The sequence below is a fragment of the Hippocampus bargibanti genome, linkage group LG01, assembly GCF_051943395.1.
Source record: "Hippocampus bargibanti isolate YZ-2025 linkage group LG01, ASM5194339v1, whole genome shotgun sequence".
Taxonomy (NCBI): Eukaryota; Metazoa; Chordata; class Actinopteri; order Syngnathiformes; family Syngnathidae; genus Hippocampus; species Hippocampus bargibanti.
In genome coordinates, this window is record NC_142734.1 from 24,392,266 (window position 1) to 24,409,321 (window position 17,056).

Sequence of the window (17,056 nt, forward strand, 5' to 3'; positions counted from 1 at the left end):
ACGTGCGCTCCTCGATCTTCAAAGCTCCTTCTATTTTTCGTCATGGACCAAATATCACGTAAGTATATGTTGTGACGATTTTATGAGCTATTCAGAAGAGGTTTACCTTGATACTGTAATGCATAAACTAACGCTAACTTGTTTATTTACCAAGAAATACAGTAAAGTCTCGTTATATCTATATTCAAGGGAGTCCGAAAAAATATTGATATAACCGGGACTATCGCGATATCCGACCCTGTTTGCATGTAATTTTCTCCGTGCGTGCATAGAAATAGTATCGATATAACCGGGACTATCGATATATCCGATATCGATATAACGAGACTTTACTGTATTATAAATAAGTAGTGTCCCGAATTTGGAACATTCGGCGTGCTAACGCTATTTTCATGATGATATTGTTGATCCTGACTTGGTGCCCGATGCGAATAATTGTAAGTGAATGGTGCGTTTTACACTAATAGCTGTACCTCATAGCTTTGCATTCTCAATATAATTATTGAAACGGAGGTCCATATGTTTTTTTTTTTTTTTGTATCTCCTAAACAGAAATTAGAAAACTTAAACATTTTCATCATAATGTCTGGTACAAATTTAACACTTCCTATTTCCAAAAGACCGTGAAACATGGTAGGAGCAGGTACAACACTTACAAGTTTCTGTGAAAAAAATGACAGGAAAAGCTAAGTCTATTTTATTTGGGGCAAATCAAAGACAGCATAATTACTTCTGAATGCCTTGAGGACATTAGATTGGCATGTCAACTAAAATCATCTGAGAGAAAGAATTTGTAATCAGAAAATGTAGAAATGATTGTTTTGAAGAACATAATAGGTTGCATTTCCACTTGTGTTATGTAAGGTTTGGTTGCCACCTAGTGGACAAAATAGTCCCCACTACCGTATGTGCATTTCACATTCTCAAATATAGTACGGTGACTAGAAGATAAAGCATCTGAAAGGACTGAAGTACTGTTTGTGATGTAATGTAAGGAAAGAGATGCCCATTTCACGCTAAGATCAGAGCATTGACATCAAATGGTCCGTATAGTTTTTGCTTTTTTGAATGTTGCTGTGCCCATATGTTTTTTCTAAAATACCCATGTACTGTATATCTTTCCAGATCCTGATGAGAATGAAATAGATGACCACGTTGATGAAGACATTTTGGCATCGGACACAGTCGTGACTGTTGCATGGATGAACTTCTAGCACTATTCAAATATTTTCAAAGGATTTTCGATGAAAAAATGATGGATATTATTGTTGAACAGTCGAAATTCTATGCAATGCAAAATGACATCAATAAGCCCCTGTGTCTCGCCAAAGAAGAGCTTGACAAGTGGCTGGGATTGATATATTGTTTCTCAATCTCAAAATGACCAAACACGCGGATGCATTGGGCTTGAAAGCTATCACCACTAACTGATTATGCTGCAGAATGTATGTCAAGGGATCGCTTCGAAATTATAAAAATGAACTTGCATATAGCAGACAACACAACTCGGGGAAGCCCAAATTATCCCTTGGACAAAGTAAGGCCAATGATAAAAGTTTCAAGAATTACCCAAATCACATCGTTTGTCAATTGATGAACAAATTGTACTCTATGAAGATAGATTTACACTCAAGCAGTGTCTACCAAATAAACCAATGAACTGGGGGTTCAAGTTGTTTGTGCTGGCAGGTTATAATGGCTACATGTATGCATTCCATATACAGGAACGATAGATCCAGTCAGTGACTCCAAGGTTCTTGATCTGAAAGTGACCTCAAATGTTGTGCTCAATTTGGCTCAAAACATCCAATCAGGAAAGAATCATCGATTGTATTTTGATACAGTAAAGTCTTGTTATATCGATATCGGTTATATCGATAGTACTGCTTATTACGATACTATTTCTATGAGCTCAAGAATGTAGCCACAAGGGGGCACAAGCCAGTGTCTTATTGTGCCGGTCCCAAGCCCGGATAAATACAGAGGGTTGTGTCAGGAAGGGCATCCGACGTAAAAAAAAATTGCCAAAACAAATATGCGAATCAAACCTATGAATCCCATACCGGATCGGTCGAGGCCCGGGTTAACAACGGCCGCCATTGGTACTGTTGACCTTCAGGGTGCCACTGGAAAATGGACTACTGTTGGTCGAAGAAGGAGAGGAGGGAGGTGTGCCCGGATGAAAAGAGACAAATGGAACGCCAAGAGTATACAACTTAAGGATAGAGATGGCAATGTATTAACAGGTGCCAGTAGTGTGATGGCAAGATGGAAAGAGTACTTTGAAGAATTGATGAATGAGGAAAATGAGAAGGAACAAAGAGTAGAAGACGTGACTGTTGTGGACCAAGACGTAGCAAGCATTAGCAAGGATGAAGTGAGGAGGGCGCTGAAGAGGATAAAGGGGGGAAAGGCACTTGGACCTGATGATTTACCAATCGAGGTATGGAAGTGTCTTGGAGAGGTGGCAGTGGTGTTCCTGACTGGGTTATTCAACAAGATCTTAGATGGTGAACAGATGCCTGAAGAATGGAGACGAAGTGTACTCGTGCCCATTTTTAAGAACAAAGGAGATGTACTAATTACAGAGGAATAAAGTTGATGAGCCATACAATGAAACTCTGGGAAAGAGTAGTTGAAGCTATACTAAGAGCAGAAGTGAAGATTTGTGAGCAGCAGTATGGCTTCATGCCAAAAAAGTACGACAGATGCAGTGTTTGGTTTAAGAATGCTGATAGAGAAGTACAGAGAAGGTCAGAAGGAATTGCATTGTGTCTTTGTACATCTGGAGAAAGCGTATGACAGGGTGCCCAGAGAAGAGCTGTGGCATTGCATGAGGAAGTCTGGAGTGACGGAAAAGTATGTCAGAGAAGTAGAGTACATTTGGTAACAAGAAAAATCTGGTGTTGTGGTACAGTGAGGCTCAATCGATTGTTCAGCTGAACCGCAGCTAAAAGACATTGAGGTTCTTTTCCCGCCGATGATACAGTATTCGGTTTGACAACATAGCTCATGTTCCATATGTTGCAAAGAACCGCAACAGGTGCAAGCATGGCACATGCTCGATGAAAACTAATATTTACTGCAAAAAATGCAATGTAAATCTTTTTTTGAATCATCACAAGAACTGCTTTGCATTATTCCATGGTTATTAGCCAGTTTTCTTTATCTGTAAAGGAACTATGTATTTTTATGGAAACATTTTATGTAAATTTTGTATGCATTTTATGTAAATATTTTATGTATTTTATTATTTTAATAAAAATATGTCATATGGTTAAAAAAGTCTAGTCTTTGAAGTTGTACTTGACATATGTTCCAAAAAAGGCACCCACTCAATATAGGTCTTTCATGACGATTGTGCCAAATTAGGCACATTATCAAATTTTCTACATTATTGGAAAATAATAAAAAAAGGACGCTACTAGTATGTTATTATATCCGTCAGTGACCATAAAAACTGAACATATTTTTTTTCAAAGTAGAAAATAATTCAGGCAGTAAAGGGTTAATAGCTTCCTTCTTCATGATGGTAGCAATGGTCGACTTAGCGTACTGGTACTGGGACGCTAAATCACACAAACGCACACCCCATTCGTGTTCATCGATGATCTTCTGCTTGACCATAATTTTGTTTTGTGTCCTCTTCAGCTTAACATTAGCCTGTGGTGGGCTCTTTTTCTGTCCCATTATAGCAAAGGTACTCCACTCGATAACAAACCATGTCCGCACTCAAGGAAAGGGGTGACAAAAACTAGTCCGCCAGCCACCGTGGCGGCGTGTGGTTTGGTCCGTGTGCCGAAAACTAGTTTGTATGCCAAGATTATACTCTTGTGAATTTAATGTTAGTAAGGAGAAAAGTTCATTAGCTAAAGCGTTCGTATTTCATAAGAACTCATGGACAAAATAGAATTCACATTAGTCTGTGATTCACATATTTTTAGGCCAGCATAGAAGACCCTGTTGGCCTAGACGGCCCACCACTGGTATACACATAGATTTTTAGTTTATTTTTTCTAGAGAGGATATTTTTGTTCAGTGCCTCCAAAGTCTGATTATTTTCCCTTAGCACAGGGGTCGGGAACCTTTTTGACTAAGAGAGCCATAAAAGTAAAATATTTAGAAATGTTTTTCAGCGAGAGCCACACACACGCGCGCGCGCACATACAAACGCTCGCGTGCGTGCACATACAAACGCTCGCGTGCTCGCGCGCGCGCACATACAAACACTTGCGCGCGCGCGCATGCGCGCGCACGCTCGGCCACTTTTCACAAAATATCAGAATGTATTATTTAAAATAACTTTGTGATAGTACTCACCGTTAACATGGATGGTTTTCCGTTCGTCGTGTTTGGTAAAAATCCAGGAAAACGATCGGAATGAAATTCAATTTGCCGGTCCAGAGGCTAAGTTACTGCTAGCTCGCCTGCACACAGCTCATAAGCTTCCACACTTGCTATCTGCAATCTACTTCTCGCAGAAGTATGTCGATGCTAACGTTAACATGGGGCTTGTTAAAATCTCACTGACATTCGACTGTTTCATTGCAAATTAGAATCAGAACATTTTCTCTCCTCTAATGCTCCGGTGCATTCAGGCTGAAGTGCACAAGTTGGGCTCATTTAAAGAGCCGTTTACCTGTTTCAACATGAAGGCCACTATCATCCAATCAACATGGCGCTTTCGGCCATTCTAGGTCAGTGTCATCCAATCAAAATTGCGCTTTCCGCCAACTGCAGCCCCAACGGGAAATGAACGACGAAAAAAAATGACAATATGTATTATAATATGTAATATTTATCGGCGAGCCATATGCAATCATCAAAAGAGCCATATATGGCTCACAAGCCATAGGTTCCCAACCCCTGCCTTAGCACATGGTCCAATTTGGGAACTTTGCTCACTTCTCAAACTGGCTCTTCTGCAGGCCCGGGGCGCGAGGAACTCCTCTGCCAGCCAGAGCTATCCTCTCCATGGGCGGACTGAGCCACGGCGTGATCAGAGTCAACACGGAGGACAAGAATTCGGCTCTCACCGTTCAAGACGTCGGCCACATTATGCCCGGAGGTCCGTCGGTGGCCTCGTCCACCCGCAACAGCAACATCCGAACGGCAAAACCTTAACTTGCCCAACCGTCTTCTGTTTTTCAGCTCTGATGTGCATCGTGAAACCAGATGGCTCACCTCAGATGTGCAAAACAGATGAAATAGGAGAGATTGTGATCAACTCGCGAGCGGGGGGCACCATGTACTATGGCCTTCCTGGGGTCACCAAGAACACTTTTAAGGTCAGTCAAAGCCATCTTCCCCAAAATAGTTTTTTCTCCTCCGTATAAAAGCGGAACCCAGCACATTTATTTGAATTCTTTGTTAGCATAAATGCTAAAGCCGAAAAGGAAAAGAAGTTAGCAGAAATGCCCAGGACCATATGTGGAAAGTGTTTTTCAGAACACATGGAAAATAAAACTGATTATAGATAATTCATCGAGGATAAAATGTTTCTTCAGCCGTCATCTGTACTTCTTTGAAGGCGTCAGGTGTTTCGCTCCTCACCTGAAGAGCTTCGTCAGCGAACTAAAGTTGTGCTGATAACCCTGACCCTTTATCCACCACTCCCTGAAGCCAATATGAGCAAGTGTTCCACTGCTATCCCAACCTTAAAGCAGGGACCTACCTCCGCACCCTGCCCACCACCTTTTCCAGCGACTACCCTCAGACAGGCGCTATTGATCTATGCGTACCAAATCCAGCAGACATTGCAGCAGCTTCTTCCCCCATCGCCATTTAACTCTCTAAACGGTAACCCAAATAGAACTGGATAGTGTTTCCATTTTTCTAATGATAATACTAGTGCATGTTCTACCAGAGACAAATTCCTTGTGTGTTCTACATACTTGGCAATAAAGATGATTCTGATTCGAATTGTCTCAGAGCAGGGGCCCGGCACGGCCATCTCTGTCAATTAGGGATTAGCAGGACAACTATAGTTTTCTGACGAAGCTCTTCGGATGAGTAGTGAAACGTCCGAGAATTTCAAAGAAGTACGGATGACAGCTTAAACCTTTTCAGCGCTATCTTTGTGACTTCTTTATTTGCTGTACAGTAAAGTCTCGTTATATCGATATTCAAGGGAGTCCGAAAAAATATCGATATAACCGGGACTATCGATATATCCGACCCTGTTTGCATGTAATTTTCTCCGTGCATGCATAGAAATAGTATCGATATAACCGGGACTATCGATATATCCGATATCGATATAACGAGACTTTACTGTATATGATAGTTGTCCACATTAATATGGCTTTGTTGCAGCTTCAGATGTTATTAAAGCCCTGTCAGAGATAATCGATCGGACACTGTGAACAAAGGCTGGAACGCGGAAAGATTGTCTTTCACTTCCGCCAGGGAACGCACGCAGCCATTCATGACCGACGGCCAACTTCTGCAGCCTTCTGCCAAGCTAATTATTGAGAGTAGATGCAAATTGAAGTGAGATATTAGTCAAACACGGTCTTCTTGATTTGAATACCACACCCCTGGATAACCCAACCACCAACATCCATAAACCAACAGAACGTAGACATTTTAATGGGTTGTCCTTTCCATGAACTATATTTGTAACCTGGCTAATGAGCTCTTCCTGTGAAGGAGTTGACCAAGTCCTAAATTAGTCCATGTGAAGAAGTTGACCAAGTACGAAATCAGTCCAAGGCCAGATCTCCTACATGAAGATGACATGTTAACAGGCTGTGTCCGTTCACCTCAGATTGACCCCAGGTTTCTACATTCAATTGTGGGCTTTGTGTTCGGCAAATTAATCGTGAAACTTTGAAATATGATAACTTCTATTCTGTCAATCAATATGTATTGTATTGTATTGTAATCGAACGCTATGTCACTTTAGGTGATCCCTGTCAACCAATCTGGGGCGCCTTTAGGGGAAGTTGCCTTTACCCGAACTGGTTTGCTTGGATTTGTGGGCCCAGTAAGTCACTCACCTATGAAATAAAGTCTCAGTTTACAAACTTAATTGGTTCCCAGAAAGTGTGTGTAAGGCGAAAAGTTCGTCTGTCAAACATTTATATCCCATAAGAAACCATTTAAAATGAGAAAAATCCGTTCCCAGGTCCCCATAAAACATAATTTTCTCCTTAATAAGCCTTAAAGGACAACCGACACCTCCGGGCAAGTTGCGTCCATAATTTGTAAAATCACTTCAAATGACTTCTACTAAGCACATTTTACAACGATTCCTCCACATATAGCTATATTTTACGTTTTAAGACTCGCGCTGAATATTCAGGAAGTCTTGTTTTCGAGTTCATGACGATGCCCGAAGTGACGTCACATTCGGAATGCCCCTGACCGAGAAAGCGACACACAATGCGTTTTGGGTACTTTTTTTTCGCCTGAAAGCACCGTGTTGATCGCGAAATTAGAATGAAAATGACATAAATAACGCAATGGTGAATCGTGTGTCGCAGCCAATTGCTGTAAGTTGACACAAATTCCCAGTTGACAAATCAGCCCATTTGCACGGGAGCTTGTGCACCATCTTGTGCATTTTCTGGGCGCTATATTGGAGTCCAGATGGCTCAAATTGATACGGAGGGACTTCTTTAATCAAGTGCAAACATTTATGCTTTCCTCTTCGGGACTATTTGAATCATATTCATAACTGGATGAGTAACAAGAAAGCATCTTCTCCGAATCTGAACTCTCTGAAGCCATTGATTTGATTTGATTTGATTTGATTTGATTGGTTTCTTTCCAAACAGCAATTCCCTTTGACCTCGGACCTCCAACACCATTCCATCAAGCCATCAATGTGCAGTGTATTTCTTTCATTACAATACAATATCACATCTATTATACATAGAATAAGGTATGTTGTGTGTGTATTAAAGGACAACCGAAGTCTCCGGATAATTTGTGTCCATAATTTGTAAAATGGCTTCAAATGACTTCTACTGAGCATATTTTACAAAGATTCCACCGCATATAGCTATATTTTACGTTTTAAGACTCACTCTGAATATTCAGGAAGTCTTGTTTTTGAGTTTGTGACGAATCCGTACGTGACGTCACTAAAGGACCGCCCCTGACCGTAAAAAAGATGCATTGTAGCGGTCCTTCCATCACGTCAATGTATTTTGCTGTACTTGTTTGGTCTGGGGACCTCGCCGCCAGAAGAGGGCGTCCAAGCTCCATATAAGAAATTTATCAGCCTGTGGAAACGGAGGTGGCCACAGGAGGTCGCCATTTTGTGCCTCTTTTTCGTTGAGACATCTCCCCTCAATGTTGCCTCATAATGGCATGGAATAAATTCTTTAATCAACTGCAAACATGTCTGCTTTCCTCTTCAGAACTATTTGAATCATATTCATAACTGGATGTGTAACAAGAAAGCATATTCTCCGAATTTGAAGCCATTGTTTTGATTCTGCAGCAATGCAAGACGTCTTGGCGTGACGTCACAAACTGGGGGCGGGACTTTCTTAAAACGCCCAATTCGCAGCTCAATTTTTTGCAGATTTTGGACGCTTTAAGTCATTTTTATTTGTGTTTTGCATTTGAATTAAAATATACTGCGTGTTTTGGGTATTTTAAATGCTATAAAACGTTTTTCTGATGTCAGTTAAGAAACAAAAAACTGACGTCGGTTGTCCTTTAACACTACACTTAATATACCTTATTTTATGTATAATAAATGTGCTATTGTATTGTAATGAAAGAAATAAACTGTACTGTATAATCAAGTGATGGTCGTTGCTGTAGTTGCCTCTTGATGATATCCGAGTGAAGTTGCCGTGCTTTCTCGGCGATAATACCCTCACGAACACTGTCCCCTGCTTGCTGCTCTCTCAGCTGCTTTTCGTTCATCCCAATCAACAGAAGTTTTTCAACCTCTTCTATTGCCAGAGACCGTTGCTTAGACAACACATAAACACCCTTAGCCACACGTAGCAATGGTCGACATAGCGTACCGGTACTGGGATACTAAGTCACACAAACGCACACCTTTTTGGTGTTTTTCGATGATCTCCTTTTTCTGCTCGACCATAATTTTCTTTTGTGTCCTCTTCGGCTTAACACTAGCCTGTGGTGGGGTCTTTTTCAGTCCCATAATAGAAAAAGTACTCCACTCGATAACAAACCACATCTGCCCCGAGTAAGTGGGTGTGGAAAACTAGTCCGCCAGCCACCGTGGCGTTGTTCGACCGTGTGGTTTGGTGTTCATCCGCCGAAAACAATCCGCCAGCCAACATGGCACTGTGTGGTTTGCTTCGTTTGTCGAAAACTAGTTTGTATGCCAAGATTATATTCTTGTGAATTTAATGTTCGTAAGGCGAAAAGTCCTTAGGGTAAACCATTCATAAGATGAGGTATCACTGTCGATGGTTCAGATGCTGAGTTTCGCCTTGTATACTGTCCACAGGGCAGTTTGGTATTTGTGGTGGGTAAAATCGAGGGGTTGCTGATGGTGAGTCGGCGCCGCCACAACGCCGACGACTTGGTGGCCACCGCACTCGCTGTGGAGCCGGTCAAAACCGTTTACAGGGGAAGGTGAGGCCCGAACTGTTTGCTTCCACGAAACATCATGGAACAATTTTTGTCATGCATTTTTTTTTTTTTTTTTTTTTTTCCATCCGTCTGGCTGTGTCCAGGATTGCCGTGTTTTCGGTGACTGTTTTTTACGATGAGAGGATCGTCGTCGTGGCAGAGCAACGGCCCGATGCCAGCGAGGAGGACAGCTTCCAGTGGATGAGTCGAGTTCTGCAGGTATGGCCAGGTCTCACTCTCTCTTTTGATCTCTCTCTCTCTCTCTCTCTCTCTCTCTCTCTCTCTCTCTCTCTCTCTCTCTCTCTCTCTCTCTCTCTCTCACTCTATCTGTCTCGCTCGTTCTCTTTCTGTTCTGTCTCTCTTTCTCTCTAACTTTCTCTCTGTCTGTCTTTCTCTCCCTCTATCTGTCTTGCTTGTTCTCTTCCTCTCTCTCTCTCTCTCTCTCTCTCTCTCTCTCTCTCTCTCTCTCTCTCTCTCTCTCTCTCTCTCTCTCTCTCTCTCTCTCTCTCTCTGTCTCTCTTCTTGCTATCTTGGACTCTCTTCTCTCTTTCTCTTTAACTCTCTAGCTCTCACTCACTCTCTCTCTCTGTCTCTCCATCTCTTTCCCTCTCACTCACTCTTCTCTCTCTCCCTCTCTCTCTGTCTCTCACTGCCTTTCTTTCTCTCTAACTCTTACTCTGTCTCTCCATCTCTTTCTCTTTCACTCCCTCTCTCTTTCTCCCTCCCTCACTCCCTCTCTCTCTCTCTGTGTCTTTCTTTCTCTCCCTCTCTCTCCCTCACTCTCCTCTCTCTCTGTCTCTGTCTCTGTCTATGTCAGGGGTTGGCAACCTTTACGACTCAAAGAGCCATTTGGAGCCATTTCCCAGAGAAAAGAAAACACTGGGAGCCACAAAATCCTTTTGACATTTAAAATGAAGACAACACTGCATGTTTTCATCATCGTTTTTTACCTTTATATATGCATAAACAAACTATAGTGTGTTGCATTTATGAATCAATGAACTGTTACAGAGAAGCGAAATTACATTTCTGCACGCAACAAAAACATTTTAAACTCCGAAAAAAAGACGTTGAGTTGAAGATTACTTTCAAATATACCTGCACTTTAGCGCACAGCCTCTGCACATCAGGGCTGTATGACGTTACCTTCATCTTCACACAGGACTGTAAGCTGTCGTCTGTCAGGCGTGAGCGATGTCTGTTTTTAATGAGAGGGGCAGAGAGGGGCATGTCCCTGATTTTCTGCACAATTTCACTCTTGTTTTTAAAGTCTGTGAATAGATGTTCTGACATCTTAATGAATGATTCTTTTATATGTTCTCCGTCTGTGAACGGCTTCCCGTGCCTGACTATTTCCTGAGCGTTCACAAAACTAGCATATGTAGCTGAATTTGTAGATTTCATCCACTTCATAACATGATTTTTGCTCTGATCAGCCTTCCGCATCCGTTCCGAAACGGCTCTTTTTCTCTCATCTCCATCCGGATATTTTTGAGCAAAAGCTGTGTGTTTGTTCTGGAAATGTCTTGCGACATTTGACTTTTTGTTGTTTGCTAACTTCTCATTACATATTAAGCATACCAATAAACCCATCTCGTCATCAGTGAAGGCGAACGAATCTGCCCACGTATTATTAAATGTTCTGTTTTCTTCAGACACTTTTCTTTTCTGAGATTTATTCATAGTTGGCCTACCTGGGGGTCTAAAAATTTAAGAAATCGTGCGCAATTTGGCGGTTGTGACCGGATATACGTCCACTGTCGATGGTTGTGACGTATATTATGAGCAAGAAAAAAATTGAATACGTTTTATTTTGTATTATTTATAATCACCATAATCTTCAAATTTAGAATTACATTTTAAAAACGAACGAACTAAAATAGTATACATTAAATTAAATACTCATTATTTATTTTCTAAAGCCGCAGCAGGGGGGTGAAAGAGCCACATGCGGCTCCGGAGCCGTGGGTTGCCGATGTCTGGTGTATGTCTCTCGCTCTGTTTTTCTCTCTCCCTCTCTCTCTTGCTCGCTCTAACTCTCTCTGTCTATGTCTCTCTCTGTTTGTCTCTCTCTCTGTCTCTCTTTCTTTCTCTCTATCCCTCTCTCTCTTGCTCACTCTGCTCTCTCTCTTTCTCTGTCTCTCTCTGTCTATGTCTCTCTTTCTGTCAATATCATGCTCTCTTTCTCTCCCTCTTTCTCTTTAACTCTCTCTCTCACTCTCCCTCTGTCTCTCCATCTCTATCTCTCTCACTCACTCTTCTCTCTCCCTCTCTGTCTCTTGCTCTCTTTCTTTCTTTCTTTCTTCTTTCTTTCTTTCTTTCTTTCTTTCTTTCTTTCTTTCTTTCTTTCTTTCTTTCTTTCTTTCTTTCTTTCTTTCTTTCTTTCTTTCTTTCTGTCTAACTCTCTCTCTCTCTCTCTTACTCTCTCTCTCTCTCTCTCTCTCTCTCTCTGTCTCTCCATCTCTTTCTCACTCTCTCTGTTTCTCTCTCATACCCCTCTCTCTGTCTCTCTCTTTGTGTCTCTCTCTTTCTGTCTCTGTCTGCATCTCTTTCTCTCACCTCTCCTGTCTATGTCTCTTGCTCTGTCTGCATCTCTCTCTCTCTCTCTTTTCTCTCTCTCTCTCTCTGTCTCTCTCTCTCTCTCTCTCTCTCTCTCTCTCTCTCTCTCTGTCACTCTCTTTGTCTCTCCCTCTCTATCTTGCTCACTCTACCCTCTCTCTTTCTTTGTCTCTCTGTCTACGTCTCTCTCTCTCTCTCTCTCTCTCTCTCTCTCACACACACTCTTTCTCAGTCTCTCTCGCACTGTCTTTCTGTCTCTCTCTCTGTCTCTCTCACTCTCCCCTCTCTCTTCTCTCTCTGTCTGTCTGTCTCTCGAAGCAAAGAGCGAGTTTCAATGATGAAGATGAACACTTCCTTTCCCCCCCGACAGGCCATCGACAGTATCCACCAGGTGGGCTTATACTGTCTGGCACTGGTGCCGGCCAATACCCTTCCCAAGACGCCCCTGGGCGGGATCCACATCTGCGAAACCAAGCAGAACTTCCTGGAGGGGAACCTGCACCCTTGCAACATCCTCATGTGCCCGCACACCAGCGTCACCAACATGCCCAAACCGCGCCAGAAACAGCCTGGTCGGTTCAACCTTCAAGGAAACCATTTTCCTTTCCTCCTCCGCTGTACGACGGCGTCGGCTAAAACGGTCGTTGGTATCTGATCCGTGCAGTGGATGTTGGTCCGGCTTCCATGCTGGTGGGCAACCTTGTGGCGGGGAAACGCATCGCCCAGGCAATTGGCAGAGAACTGGGCGTGGTAGAGGACCAGGACCTGGTTCGAAAGGTAACGCACAGCACAGCACACAATATTGACCCTGTTCATATCTGCTGCACCGGGTTAGACGTACATTATCCAAACACTATGAACAAAGGCTGGAAAACAGTAAGATTGTCTTTTCCGGCCAGCATGGGGCGCAGCCATTCATGACCAACACCCAACTACTGCAGCCCTCTGCTCTGCCAAGTTATTTATTGGGATTAGATGCACATTGAAGTGAGACATGAGTAAAACACAGTCTTCTTGATTTGAATACCACACCTCTGGACATCCCAAGCACCAACATCCATAAACCAGCAGAACATAGACATTTTAATGGGTTGTCTTTCCCTGAACTGATAGATTTGTAACCTGGCTAATGAACTCTTCCTGTGAAGGAGTTGACCAAGTCCAAAATTAGTCCAAGGCCAGATCTCCTACATGAAGATGACAGTTTAACAGGCTGTGTCTGTTCACCTCAGATTGACCACAGATTTTCTGTGCTTCCGTTGTGGGCCTTCTAAGCCTGAAACTTTTAAATATGATCACCTCTATTCTGTCTATTCTCTATCACATTAGTAAAAAATAATCTCCTTGATTTGAATACCACGCCCCCTGGACGTCCCATGCACCAACATCCATAAAACAACAGAACGCAGACATCTTAATGGGTTGTCTTTCCATGAACTGATAGACTTGTAACTTGGCTAATGAGCTCTTCCTGTGAAGAAGTTGACCAAGTCCCAAATTAGTCCATGTGAAGAAGTTAACCAAGCACTAAATCAGTCCAAGGCCATATCTCCTACATGAAGATGACAGTTTAACAGACTGTGTCTGTTCACCTTAGATTGACCCCAGATATTCTGTGCTTCCATTGTGGGCCTTGTGTTCCACTAACTAAGCATGAAAGTTTGAAATATGATAACTTCTATTCTGTCTATTCTCGATCAGACGTCGAGCGCCATTCCTGAATTTGTTTGGATTGGGGTTTTTCATGCTTGGGTAAAGCAATAAAGTGCTGGCGGTGGCCCTTAGGAATGCTTTTTCTTTTCCTCATGGGGACAGCATTTCCTTTTTTTCCATTTTAGCGCTTTGTTCCAGCTTCAGCTGTTTTCAAGCGCTATATCAATAAAAATGTGGGTATTGCATTGTATTTTGGACAGCCGCCCTCATTTCAAGCTCACATAACTCCAGACCCATATCATTTAGGAATTAACTTTTTTTCTGATGAAAGAAGAGTGTTTAAGGTTTCTAATGCTTCATTAAATATTTATGTAGTCCTGAAACCCAAAATTCTGTGGGTCCTGGAATTCGAGTGATAATGACAAAAACCCTGGCACTGAAGCAGACACATTTTTTGCACATCATCTGGCAGTCAATGAGTTAATTAAAGCACAAAATTGTGAATATGTGCCGTTTTCTGGTGGCTGTGAATCATGCACGTTTGATTTGTTTATTGTTTGTACACGGCCGTGACCACCATTTTGCAAAGCCCACTGTTGTACTGTATCCGATTTGGCTTGTGAGCAGGTGCAGATGGTCCTAGCATGACTTGGCAAAACCAACTTTTCCGCAGACCCGCTACCCTCCTGTTGTGCGTGTGTGCTTCTGAGCGAGCATTACCAAAAAACCACCACATATTCGTTGTGGTGTTGTTGTTTAGTTGTTTTTTTTTAAATTAAATGTCTGTCTGCTATTATTTTTACTTTGATATACAGTGATACCTTGGCTTACGAAATTAATTGGTTCTCAGACAGTGTGTAAGGTGAAAAGTGTGTATTCAAAACATTAATTTCCCATAGGAAACTATTAAAATGAGAATCATCCGTTCCCAGGTCCCCATAAAGCAATGTTCTACTTTCTAATTTTCTAAGCCTAAACTACACAAAATATACCTTATTTTATTTATGTGCTATGGTATTGTAATTAAAGAAATAAACTGTACTGTATAATGATGGTCGTTGATGACTTGATGGAATGGAGTGGCCATCTTGAGGAATGATTCCTTGTAAGCTTTGGCAGCTTTATTGTCAGAACCGGCTGCCTCACCATGACGAATGACACTATGATCTCGAACCTGATGAACTGGTTTCCCGCAACAACTCGGACCTCAACGACATTCTTAACACGCTCGCTACTATCAATCCCGCTATGTTTTATTCACTCGTTCTGCACCCTGGTTCAATGCTCATCTCCGCTCCATGAAATTGAAAACACGCCAGCTTGAAAGACTTTATCAGAGAACCAGACTCACTGTTCACAAAGATATGTACACCGCTCAACTTTCTCTCTACAAGAACAGTATCTCTCAAGCTAAAGTCACAATACTAATCTGAACTTATTGACTCAAATTCTGGAAATACTCGCGCTCTCTTTTCTCTTTATAACAGAATCATTCAACCCCCTGTTTCTCTCCCCCCACACTTTTATTCCTCCGACACCTGCAATTCTCTCCTATTCTTTTCTGAAAAAGTCAACAAAATAACGCTAGCATCTTGGCTCCTCTGTACCCCTCCCCTCCCCCAAATTCCTACCCCCTCTCTTCTCTTATCTACTTTTGATCTCCCTCATCCCTCTACAATCTCGAAACATAACTAAATCCAAGAATTTTTCCTGTCAATTAGATCCCCTCCCAACAGTTCTGGTCAAATCCTGCTTGCCATCTCTCCTTCCAATCATTTCAGCCATTATTCACTCTTCGCTGTCCTCAGGAATCGTCCCTGTCCCCCTCAAAACGGCGGCTGTCACACCAATTCTTAAAAAGCCTGGATCTGATCCCAATGACTTCAAGAACCTTCGCCCCATTTCTCACCTTTTATTTCCAAATTCCTACAAAACGTGTACTCTCAGCTACACTCACCTCTCCCAAAATGATCTCTACGAACCATTCCAATCTAGTTTCCGCCTCCTCCACAGTACAGAATCAGCTCTCTTAAAAGTCACGAATGATCTTCTTTTGGCAGCTGATGCCGGTTTACTCTCCATCCTCTTCTTTCTTGACCTCACTGCAGCTTTTGACACCGTTTCTCATTCCATCCTCCTTGACAGACTTTACGCCCCTACGCTGGTTCCACTCTTATCTCTGGCCGCTCTCAGTTCATCCAAATTAACTCCTTCACTTCACAGTCCTCTCCTGTATCTTCTGGTGTGCCCCAAGGCTCTGTCCTGGGTCCGCTCCTCTTTATCGCCTACCTTCTTCCCCTTGGATATATTCTCTGCAAATTCGGTATACAATTTCATTGCTTTGCGGATGACACCCAGCTCTATTTCTCCAGCAAACCCGACGCCTTTCTTCCACCTTCTTCCCTTTCACTCTGCCTCTCTGAAATTAAATCCTGGTTTCCCCATAACTTCCTCAAACTTAAACGCGAAGAAACTGAAATTCTCCTCGCTGGTACCAAATCTACCTTGAGCAAAGCTAACAGTTTCTCTCTCACTATTGACAATTCGACCGTTTCTTCCCCCCATCAGGTGAAAAGCCGAGGTGTCATTCTTGACAACACACTGTCTTTCCACTGCCATATAAATAACTTAACCCGGTCTGCGTACTTCCACCTACGCAATATAATAATAATAATACATTTTATTTCAAGCGCCTTTCAAAACACCCAAGGACACTTTACAATAAAAACAATAAAACAAAGCACATAACAATAAAACCATAAGTAAAATGATACATAATAAAATAGCAGATAGAACTATACATTGAAAGCAATTTTAAACAAGTGGGTTTTGAGGTGAGCCTTGAAAATAGGGAGGGAGTCAATATTGCGGATGTTGGGTGGAAGAGAATTCCAGAGTTTGGGAGCAGAGCGGCTGAAAGCTCTGCATCCCATCGTGGTGAGACGGGCAGAGGGCACATAGAGGTGAAGGGAGGATGAAGATCTGAGGGACCGAGAGGGAACAGAGATTTGAAGCAGGTCAGAAAGATAGGGAGGGGCAAGGTTATGGATGGCGTTGAATGTAAACAGAAGTATTTTGAATTCAATACGATGTTTAACAGGTAGCCAGTGGAGTTGCTGGAGGACAGGGGTGATGTGGTGAAAGGAGGGGGTTCTAGTGATGATCCGGGCTGAAGAATTTTGGACGAGTTGGAGTTTATGGAGAAATTTCTGATTGATACCGAAGAGAAGTGCGTTGCAATAATCGATGCGGGAGGTGACGAGACTGTGGATAAGGA

General features: G+C 42.4%; 1 protein-coding gene across 4 annotated transcripts in view; it reads left to right on the plus strand.

Annotated features, from left to right (window-relative positions):
• Positions 1 to 17,056, plus strand: part of dip2ba (DIP2 acetate--CoA ligase B (putative)a) — a 121,563-nt gene that overhangs the window by 69,235 nt on the left and 35,272 nt on the right. For all 4 annotated transcript variants that reach the window (XR_016116050.1, XM_089004809.1, XM_089004819.1 and 1 more), the window contains 7 exons: positions 4,929 to 5,068; positions 5,152 to 5,288; positions 6,908 to 6,988; positions 9,443 to 9,570; positions 9,672 to 9,786; positions 12,497 to 12,698; positions 12,791 to 12,903. Coding sequence is in view for 3 of the 4 variants with exons in the window: in XM_089004809.1 (XP_088860935.1) it covers positions 4,929 to 5,068; positions 5,152 to 5,288; positions 6,908 to 6,988; positions 9,443 to 9,570; positions 9,672 to 9,786; positions 12,497 to 12,698; positions 12,791 to 12,903 (916 nt within the window). In the remaining variant the exon portion in view is untranslated. The remainder of the gene's footprint in view (positions 1 to 4,928; positions 5,069 to 5,151; positions 5,289 to 6,907; positions 6,989 to 9,442; positions 9,571 to 9,671; positions 9,787 to 12,496; positions 12,699 to 12,790; positions 12,904 to 17,056) is intronic.